General features: G+C 41.3%; 3 protein-coding genes across 5 annotated transcripts in view; all 3 read left to right on the forward strand.

The window, feature by feature from the left end:
- Positions 1 to 17,030, forward strand: part of msi1b (musashi RNA binding protein 1b) — a 25,756-nt gene extending 8,726 nt beyond the window's left edge. Inside the window, exons 7-17 of one of the 2 annotated variants that reach the window (XM_034541580.1) lie at positions 5,198 to 5,239; positions 7,124 to 7,216; positions 10,130 to 10,178; positions 10,659 to 10,741; positions 10,828 to 10,945; positions 11,775 to 11,855; positions 13,078 to 13,134; positions 13,509 to 13,571; positions 14,022 to 14,176; positions 15,150 to 15,195; positions 15,285 to 17,030. In XM_034541580.1, coding sequence (XP_034397471.1) covers positions 5,198 to 5,239; positions 7,124 to 7,216; positions 10,130 to 10,178; positions 10,659 to 10,741; positions 10,828 to 10,945; positions 11,775 to 11,855; positions 13,078 to 13,134; positions 13,509 to 13,571; positions 14,022 to 14,176; positions 15,150 to 15,191 — 783 coding nt within the window. In that variant the 3' untranslated portion in view covers positions 15,192 to 15,195; positions 15,285 to 17,030. The remainder of the gene's footprint in view (positions 1 to 5,197; positions 5,240 to 7,123; positions 7,217 to 10,129; positions 10,179 to 10,658; positions 10,742 to 10,827; positions 10,946 to 11,774; positions 11,856 to 13,077; positions 13,135 to 13,508; positions 13,572 to 14,021; positions 14,177 to 15,149; positions 15,196 to 15,284) is intronic. The other variant, XM_034541581.1, reaches the window with a different exon arrangement.
- Positions 17,031 to 17,858: 828 nt separating this feature from the next.
- LOC117735879 (transmembrane protein 233) lies at positions 17,859 to 19,041 on the forward strand. The gene is made up of 2 exons (XM_034540782.1): positions 17,859 to 18,017; positions 18,901 to 19,041. Exons 1-2 carry the CDS (start codon positions 17,859 to 17,861, stop codon positions 19,039 to 19,041), a joined length of 300 nt encoding a protein of 99 aa, XP_034396673.1.
- A 2,295-nt stretch (positions 19,042 to 21,336) lies between these two features.
- Positions 21,337 to 25,172, forward strand: prkab1b (protein kinase, AMP-activated, beta 1 non-catalytic subunit, b). 2 transcript variants are annotated; one of them, XR_004610002.1, is made up of 8 exons: positions 21,337 to 21,691; positions 21,894 to 22,057; positions 23,092 to 23,261; positions 23,357 to 23,450; positions 23,601 to 23,715; positions 23,990 to 24,115; positions 24,241 to 24,309; positions 24,913 to 24,942. XR_004610002.1 is itself a non-coding variant. In XM_034542607.1 (8 exons), the coding sequence occupies exons 2-8, from the start codon at positions 21,911 to 21,913 to the stop codon at positions 24,988 to 24,990; spliced, it is 807 nt and encodes a 268-aa protein (XP_034398498.1). In that variant the 5' UTR covers positions 21,337 to 21,691; positions 21,894 to 21,910; the 3' UTR covers positions 24,991 to 25,172. The 2 variants fall into 2 exon arrangements, 1 of the variants encoding a protein (XP_034398498.1); XM_034542607.1 differs by having other exon boundaries at positions 23,990 to 24,123; positions 24,913 to 25,172.
- The last annotated feature ends 151 nt before the right edge of the window (positions 25,173 to 25,323 follow it).

Below are 25,323 nucleotides of genomic sequence, written 5' to 3' on the forward strand. Positions count from 1 at the left end.
TCCGCTAGAGAGGTCTATCATTGCTGCATTTTTTTTGTATGTTTACTGAGGTTCCCCTATGCCGATGTTTTTCTCAAACCAAGTATGTGTCCGCTGCCAGAACTCAGATGGGAGCACTTTACATGATTGACTCAGTAGTCGACGGTGGCGACACATGGGAGAATGTGCTCCGTCTTCACTCTTTAGCCAAACGGGCAAGAAAATGTCACCCAGTGTCAATTTCCATAGAAACAAGGGGAGCCGGACAGGGTTGCTCTCACTGACCATTTTTTATTTGGTTTCGAGGAAGAGTGAACCATAAATTTCTTTCTGCTTTTTTTTTTGTCCCAAGGCGTATAATGAACCCCCCAGAAAAAGTTTATCAATGGAACCAGCAAATGCAACCTGAAACCATCAAGGTGTAAAAGCAAAAAACAAACTCCTCCCAGCTACCTGTTGATCTCAGGATAAAATAAAACTGTGAATATAGTGATGACAAAGCTCTTCACCTATGTGAATTGTAACTTAAATTAATCGCCTGTGTTGCAGTGTGTGTGATTGTGTGCGTGTGTGTGTGTGTCTTTTTGTCAGTAATGAATGTGGGTCGGTCTGGGAACAATGTGGCCCGTTGGTCGCCATAGGGACCACTGCCCCCGCCTCTCTCCTCTGTGGGAGTGGGGATGGCTGCTGGTTAGTCACTGTATTGAAATGAGGGGAGGCTATTTCTTCTTTCCCCTTTTGTGCTCTGAGCAATGCACCTTCTCAAATCTTTAGAGAATAAGTGGAGGTGCTGATTAAAGAAATAAGAAAAAAATAAGAAAAAAGAACCTGTTATTTGCTGTAGAAAGTTACAAGGAAATGAGAAATGTTTGTTACGATGAATCCAAAATTAGGAAGGGTGGAATTTGTTTGATGGAGAAGTCAAACTGGATTTTTAGATTTCTTATTTTTTTGGTTTCCCCAGTATCCTACTGCTATAGTGTCACTCACAGGCACAACAGCTATGACAAGTTGCGGCATCATGGTTGGACGCCACTAACTCGCCATGGGGTTTGTTTCCATAGTGACCCCCCCTCTATGCCCCCCTCCTCTCCACAGTTGAAGAATGGTTCTGTCACAGAAGAAAAGAATAAGAAAGAAAACAATGCACATCATTTACAATCATTTCTTGGATACCAGAAATCAAGACGGCATAAGCAGTCACAGATAGCAGAGGTCATGACGGTGTATCCTCACATCGCCACTCCTGATAAGCAACTTATTTAGTTTATTTATGGAAGAGGCCAGTGATGATGATACCATCCTTTTAATTTTAATTCTCCTCTTAACTCCTGCATGCGTTGACTGTGCGTAGCCCCGTGGGCCGTGGCAGGGCCCCTTGTGGCTGGCAGTTGGGTGTGTCGGTGGCGTTTGGCGGGGGCTGTGGCAGCCTCAGAATGTGTGTTTGGTGTGGAGAGGGCTCAGTGATCAGCCACAGGGGTTGGATGGTGAGTAGAGTAGGTCTTTTTAGACTGCTCACCCTGCCCCCCTCTACCTCTCTCGCATGCTAACAGGTTATCCTGTTAGAGAGGGGAGAGAAAAGTTCTCCAGTGGCAACAGAAAGAATGTGCCATGCTGTGACCAACTGAACCGCTCCGGCACTGGAATTAACAGAGCTTTGCACGGCCCAGAGGCTGAAGAGCAAATACAGTGCTGCAGAGGAATTTATTGGTACTTATTGTGTCGAAGGACAGATGCGGCCCGGTTTTGAGCAGTTTAGGAAGGCAGGTTTTTACAGTGATTTATGTTACTGCTGCTCTGTTAGCTGCTCCTCTGGATGCCCTCCCAACTTCCTGCTGTCTGTAACGTTAGTGACGGCCGGTGCAAACTGCACCTTTTGTGAGACAAAGTTTCCATTCAATTGCAGCTCCAAGGTGCACAGCGGAGAGGTTTACAACGTCACAGAGCTCTTTGCAGAGTTGCATCAGGCATATGTGTGGCCCCCGTTAACCGTTTCCATGCTGACCTCAGTGGAAAGAAGAGGGGGTAGGCAGGATAACCCCATCTGTGATTAGTATGGCTCTCGTAACTAATAGGATTGGCGTTGACAAGCTTGAGTTGTTCCTCAGAGATGTTGAGTGCTGCCCAATCGGCATGTTGCGTTAAGTGTGTTTCCAGCTCAGGCTGTGACAGGCAGCGCACTCGGCTAACTGTTGCATGGCCGGGATGTAGTTGGTCAAAGGGGATTGCCCTGATTTCATAAACCTCTCTTGGAATTACATTTAGCTTCATCCTTGTTACCTGGTTGTTAATGTGGAGAGGTTATGCCTCTGACATCTTCACGTCTCTCTATAAAAAAAGTGTTATTTAAAAAAAATTAAAGTCCCCATCTAGCTATGTTTTATGACATAAATGTTATGGAATAATCATTTGTGTCTGTAGCTACTTATTCTGCCTCATTGAACAATTTTAAATATACAAATATTTTTTGCTACATCAATTAAAAAAGTACAATCTCAGCGCTATAAAGTTTCAGGTTTCCACACTTGTTACATACTGGGCCTCGATTGGCTATTAAATATAATTTGTGAAATTTGTGATATCTAATCTCAAAACCTGGGTAAATAAAAGCTAAACCGTCTGCAATTAAATACCACAAGAGGAAAACTGATTTTTTAAATGTCATTTCTGTGATTAATTAATTTGAGAACATTCTGTTAATTTGATGTCAACTTCAGCTATCAGACTAGTTGTGAAATCATGCTCAAAGTCAGATTTTTGGTCAATACAAAGAGACGTCTTCCCTCATCAGATTACGGTGAAAACAGCCTTTTAGAGTCAAACTCTGCACAGGGAAGCTCAAACATCCTGCCAAAGTAACAATAAGCAATGAGCATTTTTGTTGAGCGGAGGGGGATTTTATATACATCACATGAATTTGCTATGATCAACTTCTTTTTCCTCCACAAAACAAAACGATTTCAACGACTTCATGTGTTTAATGTCCACTATTTCATCCCCACGGATGTGCTGTGTGCTGCCATTTGTTTGATTTTGTTTGTTTGTGTGTGTCTGTTTGTTTTTGAATGTGCACAGGAGTGTTGGACATCAGGAGGGTTGGTGACCGGAGGTGACTATCAGAGTAGTCTAGCCACCATAGAAACTAAACAGTAGACTCTGCATCTGATGCTCCAGTCTTAGCCTATAGTCTTCTCACTCTGCTCTCTAGAACAAAAGAAAAAAAGAAGAACAAACATACGGTGATGTCAACTCTTATTCAAGTAGAAACAACACTGTCTGGTAAACGCATGTTGTTTGCCATAGAGGCTCTAGCTCTCGACTGTAGTTCAACTCTACCCTCTCATGGTTGCGGACTAATCTTAGCGCTGAACTGTCTCACCATCTGTTAGTGTAACAGCAGTACAGTGTGGAGTAGTCTAGTTGTTCTCTAGCTCTATTAGATCAGTATAGACTAATATAGAGGTCTCAAATTCCAATTTTACAGCTATGATTGCATCCTCGTGGCATGGTGTGGTTCTCTCTCCGATCTTAACCTTGGTGACCTTCAGTGGGCTCGACCATATTGTGTATACATTTCTATTGTTTGTGTTTGTAGTTTTAGTGTAGAGATTTATATCAAAACGGCTAAGCTGGTGCTTTTTCCTGGGTGTGAACGTAACGAGCTGCAGGGCAGAGGACGATCTGGATCACCTAAAAGAAAGCGTGCAGGAGGATGAATGGTCCCTGTTGTTGTCATCACTTCCGTCCAAAAGCCGAGGGAGGCAAAAACAAACAAACACAAACAAACAAAATTGGGTGGATCTTGCCGTCAGTGTGGTTTGTGTGACAGCTCCCTTTTCCATGTCCCCGTCTTCCTCTCCCTCCTTGGTGCGCTCACTCTTTTTCGGACACGCTTGTCCTCCCTCCCGGCCTCTCCTCGCCGAGGTGAGGCGTGTTTGTGATCGTAGTGCCCGTGTGAGATTCCAGGAGGTCACATGTCACATGAGAGTGACGAGAGAGGCAGGAGTTCACAGGACATTCCCGGGCATTCCACCTGAGCACAGCTGCACACACACAGCTGCGCACACGCACGCACACACACACACACACACACACACACACACACACACACACACACACACACACACACTGGACTATAAACACAAGCAAGCATACATACAAACAAACTTGGGATTTAAAGCACATTCATGTTGCACATAGATGCACAAACACTGAAGGTTGTAGCCTTGTTTTTATGCTAATATCTATGTGTGTGTGATCATATTCCAGATTAAACATCACAACCCGATGTACAGTAGGTTCTATGAAGATAGGATGTTTTAAATGGTTGTCACATGCCCATATTTTGAACAAATATATATATATTTTTTGCACTGAGACCTAAAGTAGTTCTGGTTTTCCTTGCCCAGGTTTTGGTATCTGTCATTTAGATTTTCTTTCCATAAACAATGTTGCAGTTACTTTGGATGAATTACAGACCTCTACTTTCTACCAAATGAACAGTTCCCATGAAAACTATCAACAGCATGTTTTGTGGATCATCTAGAGCAACATTGTTTCTGAAAAGAGATTTAAATGTGTAGTTTGTAATAGCTAATCTCACGACCTGGGTAAATAAAAGCTAAACCATCTGCAACTAAATACCACAAGAGGAAAACTGATTTTTTTAAATGTAATTTCTGTGAACCAGAAAGTAGTGGAAATTATTTAAATCTATTATCACATCCTGGATTTTAAATGTATTCTGCTTTTATACGTCATCTACTGCTACATTGATGTCAAAGCACACACACACACACACACACACACACACACACACACACACACAACAATTGACAGGAGTGCGTTCAGACCAGGACATAGTCAGAACCTGGTCTACTGCAGGTTAGAGAAAACATCATTTGATGTCAACTTCCTTCAGGTTTTCCATCAAAATTATAAATGGTGTCATTCTGTTTTCCAGCACAGTGAGGCCCGAGAATAATGTTCCCTAAAAAGAGAAGTGTCTTTAACGTCATTGCTTTGATTTAGGATTAGTGAATTACACATGCAATAATAACATGGATGTATTGCACCTTCATCGATAAAGAGTCGTTAAAGAATGAAAGATGAGGCTGTGATGTCAGAGAGCACCACAGGAAGGCGACAGGTTGCTATGTCATCTGTTTCATGACACAACACCAACCAGTCCTCTCTTTTTCTGTATTCTCTCCCGCAGATCGATCCTAAGGTTGCGTTCCCTCGCAGAGCTCAGCCCAAGGTGAGTCAAAGCGCCTCCCTGTGTTGGTTTCACGTGCATTGTTTGCAGCAGGCGATTGCGTCTCTTAGCGTTGCTAATGCCTCGTAATCTGATAAACATGAGCAGCGCTGACATCACTGAACTGTTATATGATCATGTGTGTACAGAAAAGTTCACAACTTTAAAGACACTCATTGTTGTAAATGTCGGTGTTGTGTTTCAAGTACGCTGAGTCCTGATCTTAGCCGTATTTTATGAACTCACCAGACTGCTCCAGCTGTTCTATTATTTGCCTATTACTAACGATTATCTATCAAAACTTTAATTGTGTAAATATTTTGTAAAACCACCAATCGTCAACCTTCAACCCATCATTGCAATATTGTTATTGAGGTATTTGGTCAAACATATTGTGATATCAGATTTTCTACATGTTGCTCAGCCCTACTTGTCACCTTGTACCATTCACAAAATGAACACAACAAATTAGCAGAAAGGTCTGCGTTGGCTCTAGTGACCCATTCTGTGTTCCAGCTGCACAAAGTGCCATATATGATGTATGTACATGGATAAAATGATAACATTAACTTCACATAAAAGAACAACATGAATCACTGAAATTGATGAATGGACTTTTCATGGACAATATAGTCAAATGATGCAGTGCACAATGGAAATTAAAGTGAAAAAAAGAAAGTTAAAAAAACCCAACATTTTATTTTACAATATATGTATTTATTTTGTAATAATGTTGTTATATCACAGTTTAGCTTTCATTAATACAAAGCTTTAGTTAGATGCTTTACAAAACTGGTTATTGTTTCTTGTATGCTGACTGACCCAAAATTGCATTACACTGTATATTGTGTATATTGTAATTCTAATGGATGTCCAGTGTTAATGCGTGTAAATCTAACAGACAACCTGCTCCTTGTGTCTGATTCCTAACTATATTTTAATAAAATTACATCCACTCTCAGTGAATCAACAACAATATATGTTACTCTTAGATGAAGTGTAAAAGTATAATATCACCTTTATTTAGGCCCTGAATTAAACCTGTGCCGTGAGATGCTGCTTGTCTTGCTCTTTATGTGACGGACTGAGCAAGCTCATTTAGCTATGAAAGACAGTAAAAGTGATGCAACATATCCAAAATAATTAAAGTGTTTTGCGGCACCCAGGATTTGCTTTGAGTCCATCAGAGGAAACAATGCTTTTTATTCAGTGCAGTTTTTTCTTATCCTGTTTGGTCCTCAAGTGAAAGTGTTAAACCAACAACTACAGTGTTTGTATGACCCCCACAAACCTGATTAGTAAAGCTAAATTATGTTATAGAATATAATCATGAATATGTGAGTGTTTATATTAAATATAACTACGGTTGGCCAAAGTGTTCTGATTATTTTAATTTCTTAGATCATGTTGTAGTACACTACACAGATAAATGATAACCATGTTGTAAAAAACACTTTTCATTTAATTGCTCAAACAATACATTACTTTGTTTGTGTCAATGCTCAGAAAATAACAAATACAATATGCCGAAAGTTTTTATTGTCCTTTTGCAATTTTAAGTTTCACCTAAAGAAAGTTACGTTTTCTGCTATTTCTTATTCAACTGAGCTTTTAACGAGATAATTATGACTACTACGGGCAGCGATCAGGGTAGCACATAGTATTACAATTACACAATTACAGTAAAAGGAAAAATTGTACATTTGACACTAAAAATACAATTGATTTATTTCAAAGTAATTGAGTGGCTTATAATTGTATTGTAAAAAGTAATTGTACCTATGCCTTTTCAAACAGAAATCTTAGTAGATGTATCATTGAATAAAAAATGTACAAGATGATCAGTCAGAATAAATAAATGTGTTTATGCCTTTCCTCTTCTTACAGTTAGTGACTCGAACCAAGAAGATCTTTGTGGGAGGCCTGTCTGTGAACACAACCATCGAGGACGTGAAACAGTACTTTGACCAGTTTGGGAAGGTGAGAGATATTTTAAGAGTGTTAAAGTTGTTGAGACGTCACACTGCTGTGGAAATGTTTGACAGAACATCGGCAATATTGATCAGAATGGAAATAAGGATTACTGATGACAGTTTTAATGCCTTGTTGGTATTTGTGCAGAAACAACAGTTTAGGAACACGTAGCACCAAGCTGATTCACCACAAATTCTCTGAGAAAAACTTCACTTGGAGTGGAGCGACCGCCTTGAAGTGAAGGGGTTACTGCGAGGAGGAGGAGGGCGAGAAAGGAGGGAGAGAAAACGCTTGTAGAGGGTAGGAAGGGAAAAATAACGAGGCTGGGAGGCTACGGGAGCAGCAGACGAAGTTAGGGGGACTTGTAGAGGGAGCAGAGAGAAGGAAGAGGGAGGGAGGGGGGAGAAAAGTTTTGTAGTGAGTGTGTGGTGATGGTGAGGAAGGAGGAGGGATTATCAGAATCTGAATTAATCTGATGTAACAGCTGCTCCTACCCACAACCCCCTCCTGGCCCGTTACCGTGGTGACCTGGCTTGCCCATTGTCCCCAAGTAATTCTGTGGGTAAGGGGGTTTTGTTCTGATGGAGGAGGGACAAGGTGGTGTTTGGGGGTGTTAGCATGAGTGTGTGTGTGAGTTGGGTGGGGGTCAACTCAGTAGTTTAGTACCAATACATTTAGTTTGACTAACGCTCAAAAACCATTCAGCTTTCATTTATGCATTTAAAAAAAATATTTCTTTATGAAGTTTTGTCCGAGTTCTTGGATATTCTGAGGAATCTGACAGAAATGAGGCAGAGAATAGAGGATGGGCTGACAAAGGCACCGACAAGAGGGAGGGTCTGATTGAGAGAGGGAACTGGGGCAAAGATGGGGTTTTCGGGGGTTTACGGGGGACCATTATGCCTTTTACAAAGCTAGACAAATATTTTGTTAGTTTGTCCAGAAGTTATCTGCATATTGGAAGTTTCTGGACTCTTGTAAATGGGTATTCGAATGGGAAACTGACCATCAATAATATCTGTGCCATGTGAGATTTGGTTGATCTTTGGTTGACAAAACAAGACAAAAAAATCAACTTTTTCAGAAAAGCGCAATCTGCACTCAAAACCTTTCAAAGTCAAACATGGGAAGACTCCGTTTTAGCCACTGGGTTTCCGACTCCGTGGCACTTTATTTTCAGTGCCAAAGGTTTGGCCTCGAGTTTCCCTGCGCTCCCTCCTCAATCATAACGTCTAGATGAATTTTGCCGAGAGAGATATCGAGGGGATGGATGGGTGAAATGTAGGCTCCAGCCATCCATGGAAGTTCCTGATTAGACTGCCTCACTGGACCTTTTGTGTCCCGTCCTGGTGAGGACAAAGGAGCGCGGAGAGGGATGGGCAGGGGATAACAGGGAAGATGAGAGGAGGAGAAAAAAAGAGGGAATATTGTCCGCCGGTACACCATTAAAATGTGCAGTGTTTAAAATATCAAGCAATGATGTGCAATTAACTTGCGGTGTTAAACTGGAACTGCAGGCGTTGTTGTAATGTTTTGATTGCATCTGCCAGAGGAATGGTGTGTTCTCGTCAAGGTTCCTGTATGTTTGACTTCTTAACTCTCGCTCTCTGAACAATGGATTGTTTAAAAATGTGTGGAGTTTCTACTGCCTCTTGGATAAAAGTTTCAACTCAATGGCAAAAATAAAGAGTGTTCTTGCCGAGATACAAGAGCACTTTGTTGCATGCGTAGAGCAAATGTCAGTCTGGAAGGAGGCAGTGGCTTGAGAGGCATCAGAGTAACAGGTCCCCTTTCACACTGACACTCCTCAGTCACCTTTGACCTTTCAGTGGGCAAACTGCCCTTAGGGGTCCACACGCACACACTCGCAGTGTGCTGTCTGACTATGTGGCTATGAGAAATTATTTAGTGGCCTATATCCAGTAAACTTATTATAGACTGAGAGCACAGATTAATTTACCAATGGTTTATTTGGACCTGTGTGTGCAGACTGGTGTATAAACATGTCAGCTTTTTACAAGAGAGGAGGGGGGGAAACGGCAGAAGAGTAGGTCAACTTTGACATTAGAAACTCACTCTGTTTGTGTGCGTGTAGAATAGACACCTGTGTCTTTGCTCTATAAAGGGAGGCCAGTCCGGAGGGAGAGGTCAAAGGGAGAAGAGGAGGAGGAATTATAGCTGACTGTGCCAACAAACAAAGCCTCCAGGCCTCTTTGTTCTCCCTCTCCTTTTGTCTCTTCTTTCTCCTCCCTTTCCACTTTGACCCAATCTTTTTTCTTTTTTCCCCCCTCTCTTACAGGACTCTCTGTGCTCTCTTTCACCATATCTCCACCTGTCGCTATTCCTCCCGCTATCAGCTCTCCCCTCTCATCGCGTCTCCACCTGCCCACAGGATTCACCTTTCTGCTAACGACTGGCTCCATTTTTCCCCAGAGTTTCTCTCTTTGCGGCCCACTTTGTCTCACTGGCACTCTCCCACTATTCATAAAGCATATTTGATGTTGGCTCAAGCTCCTTTATATGGACTTTTTGTACAGTTGCCATGGGAATGCCAAACTTTGGGGGGGGGGGGGAAGGCAGCGGATTATGGGATCTCTGTGAGAAGGATTGTGACCGGTGCAGTTTAGCAGCAAATACGACTTCCAACTTTTCATGCCACCCATTGTGTCTGTTAGTCATATACAGCACCAGGGCTTGTTGTACAGTATTTCTTCATATGTTGCTGCCTTTGCCCCCTCTGCCTCCTTTCTGTAACCTGTCGCTCGTCTCCAGTCCTCTCCCTCCCTCCTTCCCCCTCCTTTCTGTCCATCTGTTGCTGAGCCTCCCTGCAGAACTTGAGAAGGGCTGAGGTCAGGCAATATGCTGTGTGGCAAGTGAGAGAGCGCTGCCTAAAAAACGGTGTTGTTTGTCTTCCCCCAGGTCGACGATGCCATGCTCATGTTCGACAAGACCACCAACAGACACAGAGGTGAGACAGACTGACCCATCTCCATGTCTGTTCAATCCCTACATCTTTCCTCGTCTTCGATGGTTTACTACTCTTCCTCCAGTCCTTCCAGGGTATCTATTGATCACCCTCCACCCCCCACGGGCCTCCTTCCTGTGGGCTGAGCTGGAGGAGACGAACAGGGCTACTCTAATTAGCCAGTCCGTTAATCTGGATCAGGATAAAGCCTCCTTAAGCACCTCCTCCCCACCCTGGGACTGATCGATTATGACAGCCTACCGGCTTTGCCCGGGCCTTCTGGCCAGGAAGGGAGGGAAGAAAGGATGAGTGCAGAGTAGAAGCATTGGAAGGGGGGGACAGAGGGGGAAATGTGTTAAGCGGCTATTACAGCACTGATTACTGTAGACTATTAGCCTTACTGCTGCACAGAAAAGCCTACTGTCTATCTCCCCCATACTGTGTGAAATGTCCTTACTCATGAACTTGCCTTGTCCTCTCCAGGGTTTGGCTTTGTGACATTTGAGAACGAGGATGTGGTGGAAAAAGTCTGCGAAATCCACTTCCATGAGATCAACAACAAAATGGTTAGCGGCTCGATTTGTGGAAGACTCTAGTATCAGCGTGTTATGTGGAAACTAGAAGTAATGATGTGTGTTTTGCATGGGAACAGGTGGAGTGTAAGAAAGCTCAGCCCAAAGAGGTGATGTCCCCCACAGGCTCAGCCAGGGGGCGCTCTCGTGTCATGCCCTATGGAATGGACGCCTTCATGCTGGGCATTGGTATGCTAGGTAAGGTGGTATTGATCAGGACAGGAAGGATGTGGCAGCATACATGAACATGACAATAAGTATTCCTGCACTAAGACCACAGCTGTCTGAAAGGTCACATGACGCCTCATGGGGAGAAAGCTGACCACTAAACTGGTCGCAACTTTCCACCATGCAGCCTTGATTATTGAGACCTCAGACTTTAGAAGTGGCAGAAAAACAACTGTGATTTTTAAGTTATATGCAGTGTTTTTTTACAGTGCTTTTAGATCATTTTGGAAATCTTACAACATTTTTCCCCTCAAGCTGACTCGTATTCCTCATGAAGTAAAAATAGTGGAATGGCCCTTTAATAATTCTGATCTCTTTGTTGACATGAACGTTATCCTCTACAGTGGTGCCAACCCATTAACAGATCTTAACACTAGTCAGGACCTGTTTGTGCATCTGAAGCTAAACCTACCAATGCTGCCACCTGCTGTTCAGTCTCACTACAGCTTTTTTCTCTCCAGTATCTCAGTGCTTTGATTAGACACTGCAGATTAAAAGATATGCCACCACATGTACACAAACAATTCAACAATATTGAATTAATCGTGGTATATTTGGGTGCTCATAATGGATAACATTATTATTATTATTTGTCTGAGGTTGGTTATCCAGGTGTCGGTGTGTTGTATACAAAGAAAATATCTGTATAGTGTGAACTGCTCAGTTCTTTCCTTGTGAAGAAATCCAGACCACAGGTGTGGAATATCACCCACCTGCATGTCACAGAATGTATCATGCTTTACTGTTAGGGGGCAGCACATCCACACACCTGTTGTTAACAGGGATGTTTTTCCCACAGGTTATCCAGGCTTCCAGACAGCCACCTACACCAGTCGGAGCTATGCTGGCATCACTCCTGGATATACCTACCAGTTCCCTGGTAATCACAGCACACTTCTGCTCCTGATACACTCCGTCAACTGAGAAACTTTTTCACAGCCATATTTAGTTAGTATTACGCTCGCAGGTACAAGTGTTCAGGTTTTCACCATTATTGGTGCATGGTGATGGGTTAATATCGTGTAGAGTTTGGCTCAGTGGTCACCTGTCGTACAATGAAAGCACAGACACTAGAATCGTCCTTGTATCCCTTGGAGCATATACACATTGATCATTCACTACATTTAGGGATAGAAGGGAATGAACGTTGTTTCCGTTGTAGTTAAATAATGTTAAATAACTTCCTGTTGGTTGCTGAAGGATTTAAAACAAATTATGATGTGTAAAATATATTCATATAAGCTACCAGGTATGTTCTGTGTTCAGGCACTGCCCATTTAACAGCCATGCCAGCAGCTTTGTGTGGCTGCTCTGAGGCTCAGCGCTGCTTTGAGATAAATGCTAACAGTGACAATGCTAACATGCTGTCATTTAGCAGGTAATATTTACACGGTTCACCATTATAGTTTTGCATTATAGAAAAGCCGGAGATTGTATCCTCGAGAGATCTTACATGTGTACAAAATATCACAGCAATCCATCTAATAGTTGCAGTATAGCTAAATATGTCTTAAATGTGTGAGCAACTGGTGAACATGTTTCAATGATAGTTTTGGTGTAAATAATGCCCATACCTGATAAATTAACTTAAATCAGTGTTGTGTTGTTGACCAGACAGTAGACACACTGTCACAAATACAAACATGTTTCCATAGAAGCATGTGAAACACTGTGAGTGTAAATGGCTGCTTGTAAATATCAGGGAGTGGAATTGTGTTTGTGCGTGTGTGTTAGCATTGAAGGTGTATTTCACTTGAGTGTATGACGCTAATCTAGGGATTACTCCCACAATTAGGTGTTTTGCACATTGATGAAGTCAAAGGTCACTCTTGGAGCGAAGTAACATTGTTGTTGTAACATTTGCTGTATTTCTTGCTATTTAATACTGAAATCACTACATTGAACGCATTCTTCCCTCCTTTAACTCCTGTTTGCATCCCCCAAACTTTGTGTGTTCCAACATGTGCTCTCCATACCTCCTGTCGTCGCCTCGGAGGGGTTTCCCTGCCAGTGTGTGTGTGTGTGTGTGTGTGTGTGTGTTTTCCTTGCTGGTTGGTGGTGGTGGTGTGTGTCTCAACAGCACTCTGATGTTTCTGTTTTAGAGTTCCACTTAGAGAGGACTCCCCTTCTGACTTCACCCCACCCCCCTGAGCTCACAGGTCAGTCAGTCACTCCTCTGGACTTTACAAGCAGCATGTTGTCAGTCTGCTACACTCTTTGGTTTGCATGTTTGTGTTTGTCAGTCCTCCTCGGTCTCTCTCTGAAGGCAGGATTGCTGACAGTAATGAGGAATGTTTTTATTTATAGGCTCCCTCCAGTGACTTCATCGACCCCTCTGTCTTTGTTTTGTTTTATCATCAGCAATACTGTCATTGTTTTTACTTCTAAGTCTGTGTATCCACAAGGCTTCATTGAAAATATCAGAAAGTTCCTGGGGTCACTGGAGAGAGACTTTTAATTGTTATTAGTTCATTTATCTGTGTTTGCACACCAACACATTTAACCTGGATCTTTGCCTCTCTTGTCTCTTTAGCCATTCCTCTGACAGCATATGGACCCATGGCGGCGGCAGCAGCAGCAGCGGCAGTAGTTAGAGGTATGAACATTTAAAGGGCCTAACTTTTATTCTGGTAATTGTAATGCTATCATGGGAAATTAAAAGGACCAGCTTCTCAATGTACATAATTCTGACTCAAAATCAGAAAATGTTTGTTTCCAAATGAGTTTGCGCATATAAGGAATTTGTCTCAGTGCAAAAGTAAAGAGACAAGTAAAAAAGTAGAACAAAATATCTGAAATAAAAAATAAATAAATAAAAAAGAGTGAACCAAAAGTCAAATCACTGTCCTTAAAATCTAAACAATGAGTTGAAAGATGCCAAATGCTCCATAGAGCAGATGGGAACTATATAGTCGGGGGATCATTGTCCACACCTCGTGTAGTCAATGGATCCATTGTTATTATACAAATATTGATAACAGATACTAAATATGATATTTCGCATGTAAAGAAAATCTGAATATTGTTGTTTTTATTTTGATTCTAGGCTCCAACCAGTCTCGCTCAGCTGGATTTTTAGGTACGAGCAGCCCGGGGCCGATGGCGGACCTTTATGGGACAGCCGCTCAGGAGTCGGCTGTCAGCAGTTACCTCAGTGCTGCAAGCCCCTCCCCAAACACTGGATTCAGCCACAGTTTGGGGGTAAGATGTCCTCTCTACGGATTACTTTACCATCACTAGTTTCTGTCCTTGTTCCTTATCATAACCTAAAGCTTTAGGTCATGTGACTGTTGCCTCCAATGAAATTACAACTATGTCTATATCCACATGTGTAAAATGTATGGGAACAAGAATACATAATCAAAAGAAGGCTTTGTTAATCTGGTACATCATGTCATGTTGTCACTGCGTCCCCTCTGATATTTGATTCAAATTACTTTAAACATATTTTGGGAAATACACTTTTTTGCTTTCTGCCAATTGTATGATGGACGACGGTGGGTCAGTGGTTAGCAGGTCCGTCTTTCAATCAGGGGATTGGCAGTTCAATCCCCGCCCTAGTCGATGTGTCCTTGAGCAAGACACTTAACCCTGAATTGCTCTCTGTAGCTGTGTTTACGATGTGTTAATGTAACTACGGTGTGTTAATGTAACATGATTGTAAGTCGCTTTGGATAAAAGCGTCAGCTATATAACATGTAATGTAATGATAAGACTGTTACCACTCTTATGCCTGCCCATAAAAGTAAATCTGCATCCAGCAACTGGTTAGCTTAGCTTAGCATAAAGGCTGGGAACAGGGGGAAACAGCTCGCCTATCCCTGTCCAAAGGTACAAATATGTATTTACCAGCAGTGCTGTGAAGTTGCTGGCATTGGTACTGATGTTGAATCCACTATGTTGTATATAAAACAACAAAACACCATTATTTATTTGAAAAATCTGTTTGCAATTACCGCTCTGCTCATCTTTAGCAATACATTTTCCACCTGAGAACAATTTAGTGATATTTTGGGTGTTTTTGTTTTTCAAATGTGTGATCTGTTTTGTGAGTTGAGGGGCATCAAAACACAGCAGCAGCTCACTGCATCTTCATACCTAAAGAAGGAAATAAGTTGAAGTTAAAGTCTGAGAACAACTCGTGAACTGTGAACTTGTCTGCCTGCACCAACAGGGCCCTTTGATCGCCACGGCCTTCACCAACGGCTATCACTGAGACTGTAAGTCGTCATCTTCACCTGTTCACCCTAACATGCAGGACTGTTTAATTTGGACTCACCTGTGAGTAACCAGGTGTCCTTTGTGTCAGTGCAGAGATGTAGACTGAGAGCTGGAAGGAGTTGAAGCTGCTTTGGAGCTGATCTGGCCGGTCTATGTCCAGTCCCCCTCTCTGGCTGGGGCAGCGCAACCTTCTCCTCTCCACCTCTCCCCCCTGGTATCAGCCTCGACCCAGCCCACCTTATTGACGCCTCACTTAACTCCCCCTCCTGAGAAAAAAATGAAGAGAACGTTCATGAAAGGAGCAAACACGTTTATGACTACATGTAATCGCAACACATAAGATGCTGTATTTTTTTTTCTCTGTTGTTATGTTTCACCATGCTGTTTTTTTTGTGATGGCTGCGTTGTTTCTTTATCTGTTTTGGCTGTGTGTTATTGGTTTATTTGACCTCTGAACCTGATCTTATCTGAGATAAGAGGAGAAAAATCTCCAGGGGAAGACTGTTTGAAGGTCAGGATCTGTAATTTGTATTGAAAAACTGTATATTTGTCACTAGTTCATACTGAATTTTAACAAAACATTTGTGATTAATACTATTTCTTGAAAATGTGTCACAAAGTGTATATCTTGGTAGGTTTTTAACAAAAAAATTGTTACACTAATAATGGTCAGAAGACAAAGGTCATTAGTCACAGTTACGTAATAGGCCTACATGAGCTGTAAAATTTTGTAAAATATTGTAAATATGACTGGTTTCTGGGGGGGGGGGGGCTCAGCTAATGTTTGTGTGTGGGAGGTGGGAGGCTAATAAGCTTCTTTCATCAATTGGTATGTGTCGGAAAGCTTGATTGTTAAGTATCATAGTTTCATGGAGAATGTCAACAACTTGTCAGTATGTTTGTCAGTGAATATTAGACCAGCCACATACTGTATTCCTCACCAGGCCTTTTCTACAGGATGTGTCATTTGATTCTGCTACTGCATTTAAAAACTGCCTCAGAGTTGAAACACTTTAAGTTCAAGGGGAGAGAGGCTGAGTCTCGAACAACACTTTACTTTTCGGGATATATGGCTGTGAGTAAAAAAAAAAAAACATGCTGTTTTCTTACTTTGTCATATTGTTGTTTGAACTGTGATTTTCAATATGCTATGATTGTTTGTGAAGGAAAATATTAAGGAGTAGTGTGCAGCAGAAGTCATGCTCAGTTAACACTGTTGTGACTGATCTGCTCTGCAGGTCACGTTGATGTTTGCGTGAGCGTGTCATATGGTTTTCTACACATTGGTTTCCAATGTGCCATGTGCTGGGGGTGGGGGTGGGGGGGGTGGGGGGGGGGAGAGAGTGGTACCTCAGTTGCAAATGTGAAATTTTAATCAGACTTTTTTATTATTACATTAACATGTCAAAGTGAGGATTGTTGAATCTTTTAGAAAGGTGGTTTTTCCAACAAGAAAGGTGAGGGGGGTCTTATTAACTGTTGTTTACCTGTCAACCCCACCCCCACCCCACCCCACCCCCCAATCCATCACTGCATATCCACTGGAGGTCACAGACTGTAGCAATGTGACAGCTATTTTTAGACCAAAACAATTATGTTCAGAGCTACTAGGATGTTGCACTGGCCAATCACGATAAATGTGTTTTCTTTCGAATGTTAGCTTAAGAACAAAGCACTCTTCATCTACAAAGTACAAGGTTTTACATTTTGATACACTTGCTCACACTGCTGTGGCCTACCTTGGTAGGTCATAATTTGATGCTGTTTTCACTGAAAAATAACAATCTTGTCAACACTGTAACATTTTCTGATTTTCTTTTTCCTGTCATGTTTATTCCTTTGAAAAAAACCTTTTTAAAATTCCTAATAAATTATTTTAAAACATTCCATATATGTGTCCTGTACCTTTTTTGTACTTAATTATTTTATTTTTCTTTTGAATGAAGTACAAACTTAGCTAAAAGGTTGGAATGTTTTTCCCATTTGTATGTTTTCTTTCCAACAATGAAGGTTAAGGATTAGCCCTCTGCAGTCAGGATAATCTGAGCTTCATGCAAGTTGAGAGGCTTTCACACATTTTCATGTCACATATAACACACAAGAAAATGAAGAAACCTCATTTCACAACTGATGTTTTTTTGCTGCTTTATATAACCTTATGTACACTGTAAAGAGAAAACATTTGCTATTCAAATATATTATCTTGAGCTGTTCTAAATTAACACATATTTTTGTACTAAACTACTAAACTACTTGTACCAGGTACTATAAATTCGCACAAAATGAATACAAATGTACTCGATATATTTTCAAAAAAAAAACCAATTTGTTCTAAATTTATATAAATTTTTGTAAGTGTATAGTTGTAAGTTATTATATATTGTCTATGTCATAATACTCCGTAAAATGTCTCTCCATCTTAAAATCGGAGTCCTTTTCCTGTTTCTATGTAACACCTGAATTCACTCAGTCATGTCTGTTTCTTCAGTCTGCTCAGACTTTTCAGGCTTCTGATTCCCTCTCATATCTCTCTGCAGATTTCTCCCTTCCATCATCATTGCTCCACTGCCTCCCCTCCCTCAACTCCACCTCCACTCTCCCAGTGTCTCAGCCCTGTGCCTCGCCTCTCTGCTTCTCGTGTCTCGGAGGACGGCAGCCGGTCATGACCACCAAGTCCTCATTGGACGGGAGCGCCGACCACCTGAAATGCGGGGAGGCTCAGGAGATTCCCCCTCTTAGGAACTATCTCTGTCTCACCATGTTCACCTGTTTCTGTCCTGTATGGCCCATCAATATTGTGGCGCTGGTTTTCTCTGTGCTGGTAAGTTATACAGCTTCTCAACATGCTTGCTTCCTATTTATGGATATTTACAGAATAACACAAGTGAATTATTTGTTGAGGTTCTGTTTTCTGCAGGCAGCACATATAGATCATTGAACATGTGTCATGTCACATGAATACGTAGATGGGAGAATAATGTACCAGTGGTTGGAAAAAACACAAAGGACATTATTGGATGATGGCTACTACATGTAGTAGTACATGTCAGGTCTGGATATATTGCACATTAACACGTAACTGCCATGCATGTGTCTTGTCTGTATATTGATCAAGCAGCAAACGTTATGTATTGCTACAGACAACTTCATCCACTCCTCAAGGGGCCAAACCATGTTTATAACTGTGTAATGTATTGTTCTACTAAACAAATGTACCCGATCTGTGTTTCAATGAGAGGAAAATATCTGGTAAATATTCCCCATTTGTCATGAAGCCACAAAGTTGAAAGAAGCATCAGATGGGACCAACTCATTTACATTTGTCTCAAGTCTTTGAGCTGTCTGAAGGGGAGACAGTTGTGTTGAGTCATCGTGCCGACAGCAGCTGTTGCATCTATGTAGCTGTGAGTAACAAGATGAGGCACAGTCATTCACTGTTACTCACAGTTACTGTTAAGGATATTGGCATCAATACAAATATGAATTATATAACAAGAAAGGCAGGTGCGAGGAGAGCAATTTGGTTGCAAAGCAGAACATTTTGCTCGCTAAATGTTCAGCACAGATTCCCATCAAAGACACCTGCCGTGGTCATGCGTAACATGCTACCAAGGTATACTGCCTTTTTGACACTGAGAGTGTTTCTTCATCACAGTACATGCCTTTCTAATGAATCTTGAATGTCCCTGTCACTCCCCCTATAGGCTCAAAAGAGCTATGAGGAAGAGGACTATGATGGCTCCAAGCGGCTGGGTCGGAAAGCTCTCCACCTGGGGATTGTTTCCTTTGCCATTGGCCTTGTGATCATCACTGCGTACACTGTTGTGCACTTTACCACGGTATAAATGCAGCAGATATATGGTTCAATAATGAACAGAAGGATAGAAAGATTTCAAGTATCCTTTTCCTCTCCAGCATGTGGTGTGACCTCTTGAGGACGAAGAGGAAGAAGAAGAGGAAGTGGAAGTAGAGAAGAGAAGAGGGGATGGAGAGATCAGCTCCACAGGATGCAGAGCAGCTCTGCTTGGCTTCTGTCATCAACAACTCTGGACCCTGGCAGAGTCTCACTGATGAATACATCTTTGTTTCAGCCATTGTGCAAATGATATTGCAATACAACCTTTTTCCAATTTTTGTAATTGAAAAGTGAAAGGAATGCATATGCCATGTACAAGAACCAAACTGTACTATTTTTGTTAGACTTCTGTAACATGTCTTCACGGTGGATAATTGATTCCTGATTGTGATCTAACACATTGACACATTGGTCTGCTTTAGATGTAAATGTTGTGGGCATAAAATGTAAACTAAAAGGTTTTCCACATACAATATGACCGAAAGTTGTTTAATTTGAAATCTAGATATTACTTGAGATCAAAGAAAAGCTAGTTTCATATTTCTCAGGGCATCAATGCAATGTAATAACATCCAATACTGGTAGAACCAATGATGCAGCAACAAAAAGGTGACATACTGCCCAACAGTAGTTGACCAATATGGCCCTAGTTGACAACCATCTTTGACACCTGTTGCAATGTAATTAGTGTGAGGGATCGTTTACTCTAATATGTAATATTAACACTGTAACAAGGCTAAAAATAAGAGCATATCATCTTCAGGCTATGCAGTGATCTAGCACACTAAATACAGAACAAATACAATGTTAATCATCAACACAAGGTGGAGGGTTTTGTTTGTACATGATCAGTGAAGCACCTGCACAAAACATGTCTGATCCATCTTTTTCTCTGTTGTTGTTGGGATCAGCACCTGCACACTGAATTGTACCATGTTCAGCAAAGGAGGGTTCATAAATGTATGATATACCTTTACCCAAAGATTGAAGATCAACTGTGTGGTTGTATTGTTGGACTGCAGCCATGTGTATTGGACATTAATGGTGATCCCCACCTGCTAGTGAGCTGGATGAGACGACAGGAATGCTGCTGGTTGGGTGAGGATGAACTGAAAATGTCAGACAGAGGAGCCTAACCTGCGAAACCATTATCATCCACCAGATGGACTTTTCTTGCATTTTGAGGAAGGGGCACAGAGAATCAGAGAAGCCTTTTCAAAGCCTCCTTTAACGCTTAAGTGCTCATAAACACTCTGATTCAGAACATACTACATACTAGATAGTGACAGACAGTGTGAAAGAGGACCAGAAATATACTTATGTGAAACTAAATGACAGATTTCTGTTAATCAGTTGTTTTTCTGTCAGTGACTGAAACAGGGATTATCGTTACTGTAGTTCTCCCCAACTCTGAGAGGAGAAAAAATGTGACCTAGTGTTAGGAATAACACTGCTGACTGTTTTTATTATGAGTTACAGGCTTTAGACATGTGAATCACATGAAACAGGATAGCCGTGAGAGCCTCAGATAAATAAGTGTGATATGGCTCAAGGACACTCCCCTGCTGAGGAGCAGAAATCTTAATAGGCTCTACTGACTTTAAAAAAAAGCTTTCTGCTTTATGGGCCTCTCATGCGCCAACATATGTAAATGTACCATAATCATTTACATTTCAAATTTGAATACACCTCAAACATATATTTGGGTGGCCAAGATGTGTGTGAGGTATTTTTAAAATGATTCTGATTGTGAAATAACTAAAAGGTAAAAGCACGTATTTACATCATTATCAGAGGCCCGAATATGTCATGCTATCCAATAATGCATACACAAATATATCTAAAGAATGAAACGTGTTAATTCAGATTTACTGTGTGACTCGTTGCAGCTGTGCTGCTACACTCGGGTCAGGAACCACTCATTTACTGCTACTCCCTTTTGATATTTTTCAGAATATTCGTCATATTAATCTTTTGATTTATTTATTTATTTCTATTTGATTCCTTCATAAATAAACCAGTAGTGTTCTTATCGGCATCTTTATAGTTGAATGACATGCGATTATGTAACTTGGCCAATTTGTTGAAAATCACCCAGCTTCGATGTTATTTTATGATTCAAACCTCGTAGCCTATATCTGTTTTTGAAATCCTGTCATTTACGTGTAAACCATCTGTTAACGTTACCACAAAATAGTTGGCAACAATCGGGTTAAACATCCACTCCCTGAGCTCGAGCACAGGAGGCGGAAGAGGTGTGTTTTATTCACTACACGCACACGCACACACTCACGCACACGCACACACACACGCACACACACACACACACCGCGTTTTCCACTAAATGGCGAAAGCGTACAAAGTGCAGCTGACGTCCGGAGATTAGAAGAATAACTCGTGGTAGGCAAAAGGAAAAAGAAAGAGCAAAACAAAACAAGTCTGCTGCTGGTCTGCGGGACGCTGAACTGAACTCCGCTCCGCCTCATGTTGGGAAAACTTCTGCCGCTCAGAGACGGAAACATCTACGATAAGAGCACCAGGCGTCTGTGCATCCAGAAACCACAAACAGATGTACACGAGACCAGAGGCCTCCGTTTGATAAGACCACATCCAAACAAACCGCATCTGGGAAGACTTAGGTGGTTTTTTTTTTCTCATTATCATCGGCTATTATTGCTGGTACAAAAAAATGAAACCTATGCACAACAATCACCAGCGAAATATGCTGATTAAGTCGTTTTTCATTTGATTTGACTTGCTGTCACCTGGTGGTATCTACCCTGTGTGTCCCAGGACATACTAAACGTTTGATCTTGGTGTGTGTGTGTGTTTGTCTTGCAGTGTTTGATGCCACCAGGATGGGGAACAGCAGCAGCGACCGGTCCAGTGGCGGTCAGGGTGAGAGGTCATACAGAGATGGACAGCAAGGAGGGAAAGAGGCAAGTCCCAACATCCTGATGGACAACTCGGAGGACGCAGACCTTTTCCCGAGAGAAGACTCAAAGGTATGATGATACAGAGACGGGGTGTTGCTCCCAGGGACTTGAGAGTTGACTTGAAGAACGTGACTTGTGAGCAGCTCTAGGTTTGAGACGCTGAATGTGTTGATTTATAGTTAACCCAGTGTAATGACACAATACAGTTGTACAAAAAATAGCTTAGTTATTATTGCATAATAATGTTTGCAATATGTTCTGGTTTCCCTGTGTGACATTAGTCTATCCATCTTTTAACGAAAAACATGTTGTATTACCATTTCATGTTAATTTACCAAACAACTAATCAGTGCTGATACTTTATGCTAATAGATAAAAGAGTGATGATGATGATTATGCAGTACAAGCAAGGAAATGGATATAAAAACATTTTGTATGCTTTTGTAAAAGGGTTAGTATTAATATAAACAATGCATATGAGTTATCGCAAATAGAATACAAATATTGAATTATGAATTTAGGAATTATCACTCATTGTGCTGTTCATACACATGTAATGATTTTGTACACTTTTAACATATATCATTTTAAAATAGTTAAATAGAAAATATGCAAAATTACAGCATATAAAGTAATTGTCATAGATAAATATCTGTCATAGATGTAGACGAGGCCATACGTAGCCTACTGTACAGGCAAAGTCATACTTTGTGTATATACGTCAAATGTACAATCATGTACACTATTCTTCTAATCTATCACTTTGAATTGAATTGGCAGGTAACATATGCATCTTAACAGAACTTACCTAAAACTCCAGACAGAAACAAATATTATAATGTCCAAGAAGCTTATATGTTACGTCTGTTGTCATTAGCTCTAACGAGGAGGACACAGATGGCAATAATCAAAGAGTTTGCAAGAAAACATACTTTTTTCCCCCTAATGATGCAAAGCATACAAACCCACAAACCTGCCGACTCCGTCCTCAGCGTTCTCTCAGCCTGCCGTTCAGTCGGGAAGTGTTGTGTTGTGACACAGTGGCAGAGGTGGAAGGTGCTCTCATTACCATGGCAACAATACATTGATATCATGCTCCCCAGGCTCCCCAGGAAATACAGGAATATCTGGCCTGGCAGCAGGACCTGGAGAGTGATAGCAAAAGTCCAACGCAGGACAGACCCACTATGTTCAAGTGGCCGGGGGCCGCCAAGGAGGTTTATGTGTCTGGCTCCTTTAACAACTGGGCCACCAAGATCCCTCTCAACAAAAGGTAGTTTGACTGGTGCAGAATGCTCCACCAGATCGTACATCCTGGATCTGTATGTACTGATGGAGATGTAACACGCAAATGTCTTTTAAACCCAGTGTGAAAAACTTTGTGGCTATTGTGGACCTGCCAGAGGGAGAGCACCAGTACAAGTTCTGTGTAGACGGCCAGTGGACTTTGGATCCTACTGGGGTGAGTGAAAGCTTCAGTTTTAGAGGTCACCCACCTTTTTATATAATATATAATGATAATATATATAACCAATGTACTTTCCATGTTTGAAGAAATGCCAACTCCACTCTCACGAGCGTCTATCAAATGTCTGTTTACACTCTCTCCCAGGCCGTCATGACGTCGAAAACTGGCACCGTTAATAATGTCATCCAGGTAAAGAGAACTGACTTTGAAGTCTTCGACGCTCTCAGGATCGACTCGGAGGATACTGCAGACATATCAGGTATTGGTACTTAAATTCATTAATTACTACTTTCAGACTTCCCAGATGTGTTTTAATACGCTTTAAATATTAGAACGTATGCCATATTAAAACAAACGACCTGTGGGAAAACTTAATCCGGTGCAGTAAAGCAATGATGATCGGAAAGTTAACTGACATTTTTTGAGTAGGAGATTGTATTTGCCAACTTTGGCTAATGCATGAATCTTGAGGAATTCATGATACCTCATTCTTTGAGCTGTAATTATAGTGCCGTGTGTTCATTCTTCCCCAGACTTGTCCAGTTCCCCTCCCGGCCCCTACCTACAGGATGCATATGTGACCAAGCCAGAAGACAAAATCCAGCATCCTCCCTTCTTACCTCCGCACCTCCTGCAAGTGCTGCTCAACAAGGACACAGGTATTTCTGTAAGTCCAGGCTGGATGCTGAATTCATGCTCATCTCAATGCTGCACAGCACTTTAGTAACCGGTTATCACAGCATGCAATTTATTCAAATGCATCTTCTCTCTAAATCCTCATCAGTGTGACCCAACACTGCTCCCAGAACCCAACCATGTGATGCTCAATCACCTGTACGCCCTCTCCATCAAGGTAACAGATCTTCCTGTAGCATAGATGCTTTTTTATTGATCGTGTTTTCAGGTCTACCAGCCCACACTCGTCAACATGATCTCAGGAACCCCTAGGAGGGAATATTTTTATCCACTTGCATTCAAGGTTTAATTGATTTGAATTTGGTGGTCCAAGGTGTGGCCATAACTCAATAATTCAAATGCAAATTCTGACAACTTCACACTAATATCTAAGAGGGTAAAATGGTGATGTGAGGACATTTTGGACAGACATTGATGTAAAGTGTTGTTGGAGGCATACAACCACAAGGTGGTCATTCTAGTTTATGGTCATCACTCATTATGGAATTATGGATCAACTTCCTCTGAGAGACAAAATATCTTCAACACCAAATGGATTTTGAACAAACTGATGGGAAATGATGCCATGCACACAAAATACATAACATGCTGGTCATAAAATAGCCGTTCTGTCTATTGAACAGACAAATCCTCTTTATTTTGAATCTAAAACTTAATATTTAATGACTTTCTCTTATTTTCTGTGGTATAGCATACCATTTTTTAAGTCAGCTATAAATCCCATGTTTATCAAAATCCTCTTCTTGTCATTGTTTTTCAGGACGGAGTGATGGTCCTCAGTGCAACGCACCGATACAAAAAGAAATATGTGACCACACTTCTCTACAAGCCAGTATAAGCAACAGAGCCATGATCCAGCCTCTTATTTTAATATGAATCTGTTGTCGTACACGACTGCCGCTTGCATCGTTGTTAAAACTGCAACTAATTATCTTCCCGATATCAATTCAAAACATTCGATACATCTGTTTTTACCATCCTGTAATCTCATAAACTAATAAAAAATGTTGTAAAGTTAAACTTGCGGCACAATGTTTGTCAATTCATGATCCAAACACAACTTATAACACATGATGCGCAAATGGAAACCTGCCTGAAGCAAAGCCTTGAGTGTTGCTTTACATATTAAGTGAATAGGAATTGTGGCTGAAACATAATGGTACAATAAGCA

This window comes from Cyclopterus lumpus, chromosome 9, assembly GCF_009769545.1.
Source record: "Cyclopterus lumpus isolate fCycLum1 chromosome 9, fCycLum1.pri, whole genome shotgun sequence".
Taxonomy (NCBI): Eukaryota; Metazoa; Chordata; class Actinopteri; order Perciformes; family Cyclopteridae; genus Cyclopterus; species Cyclopterus lumpus.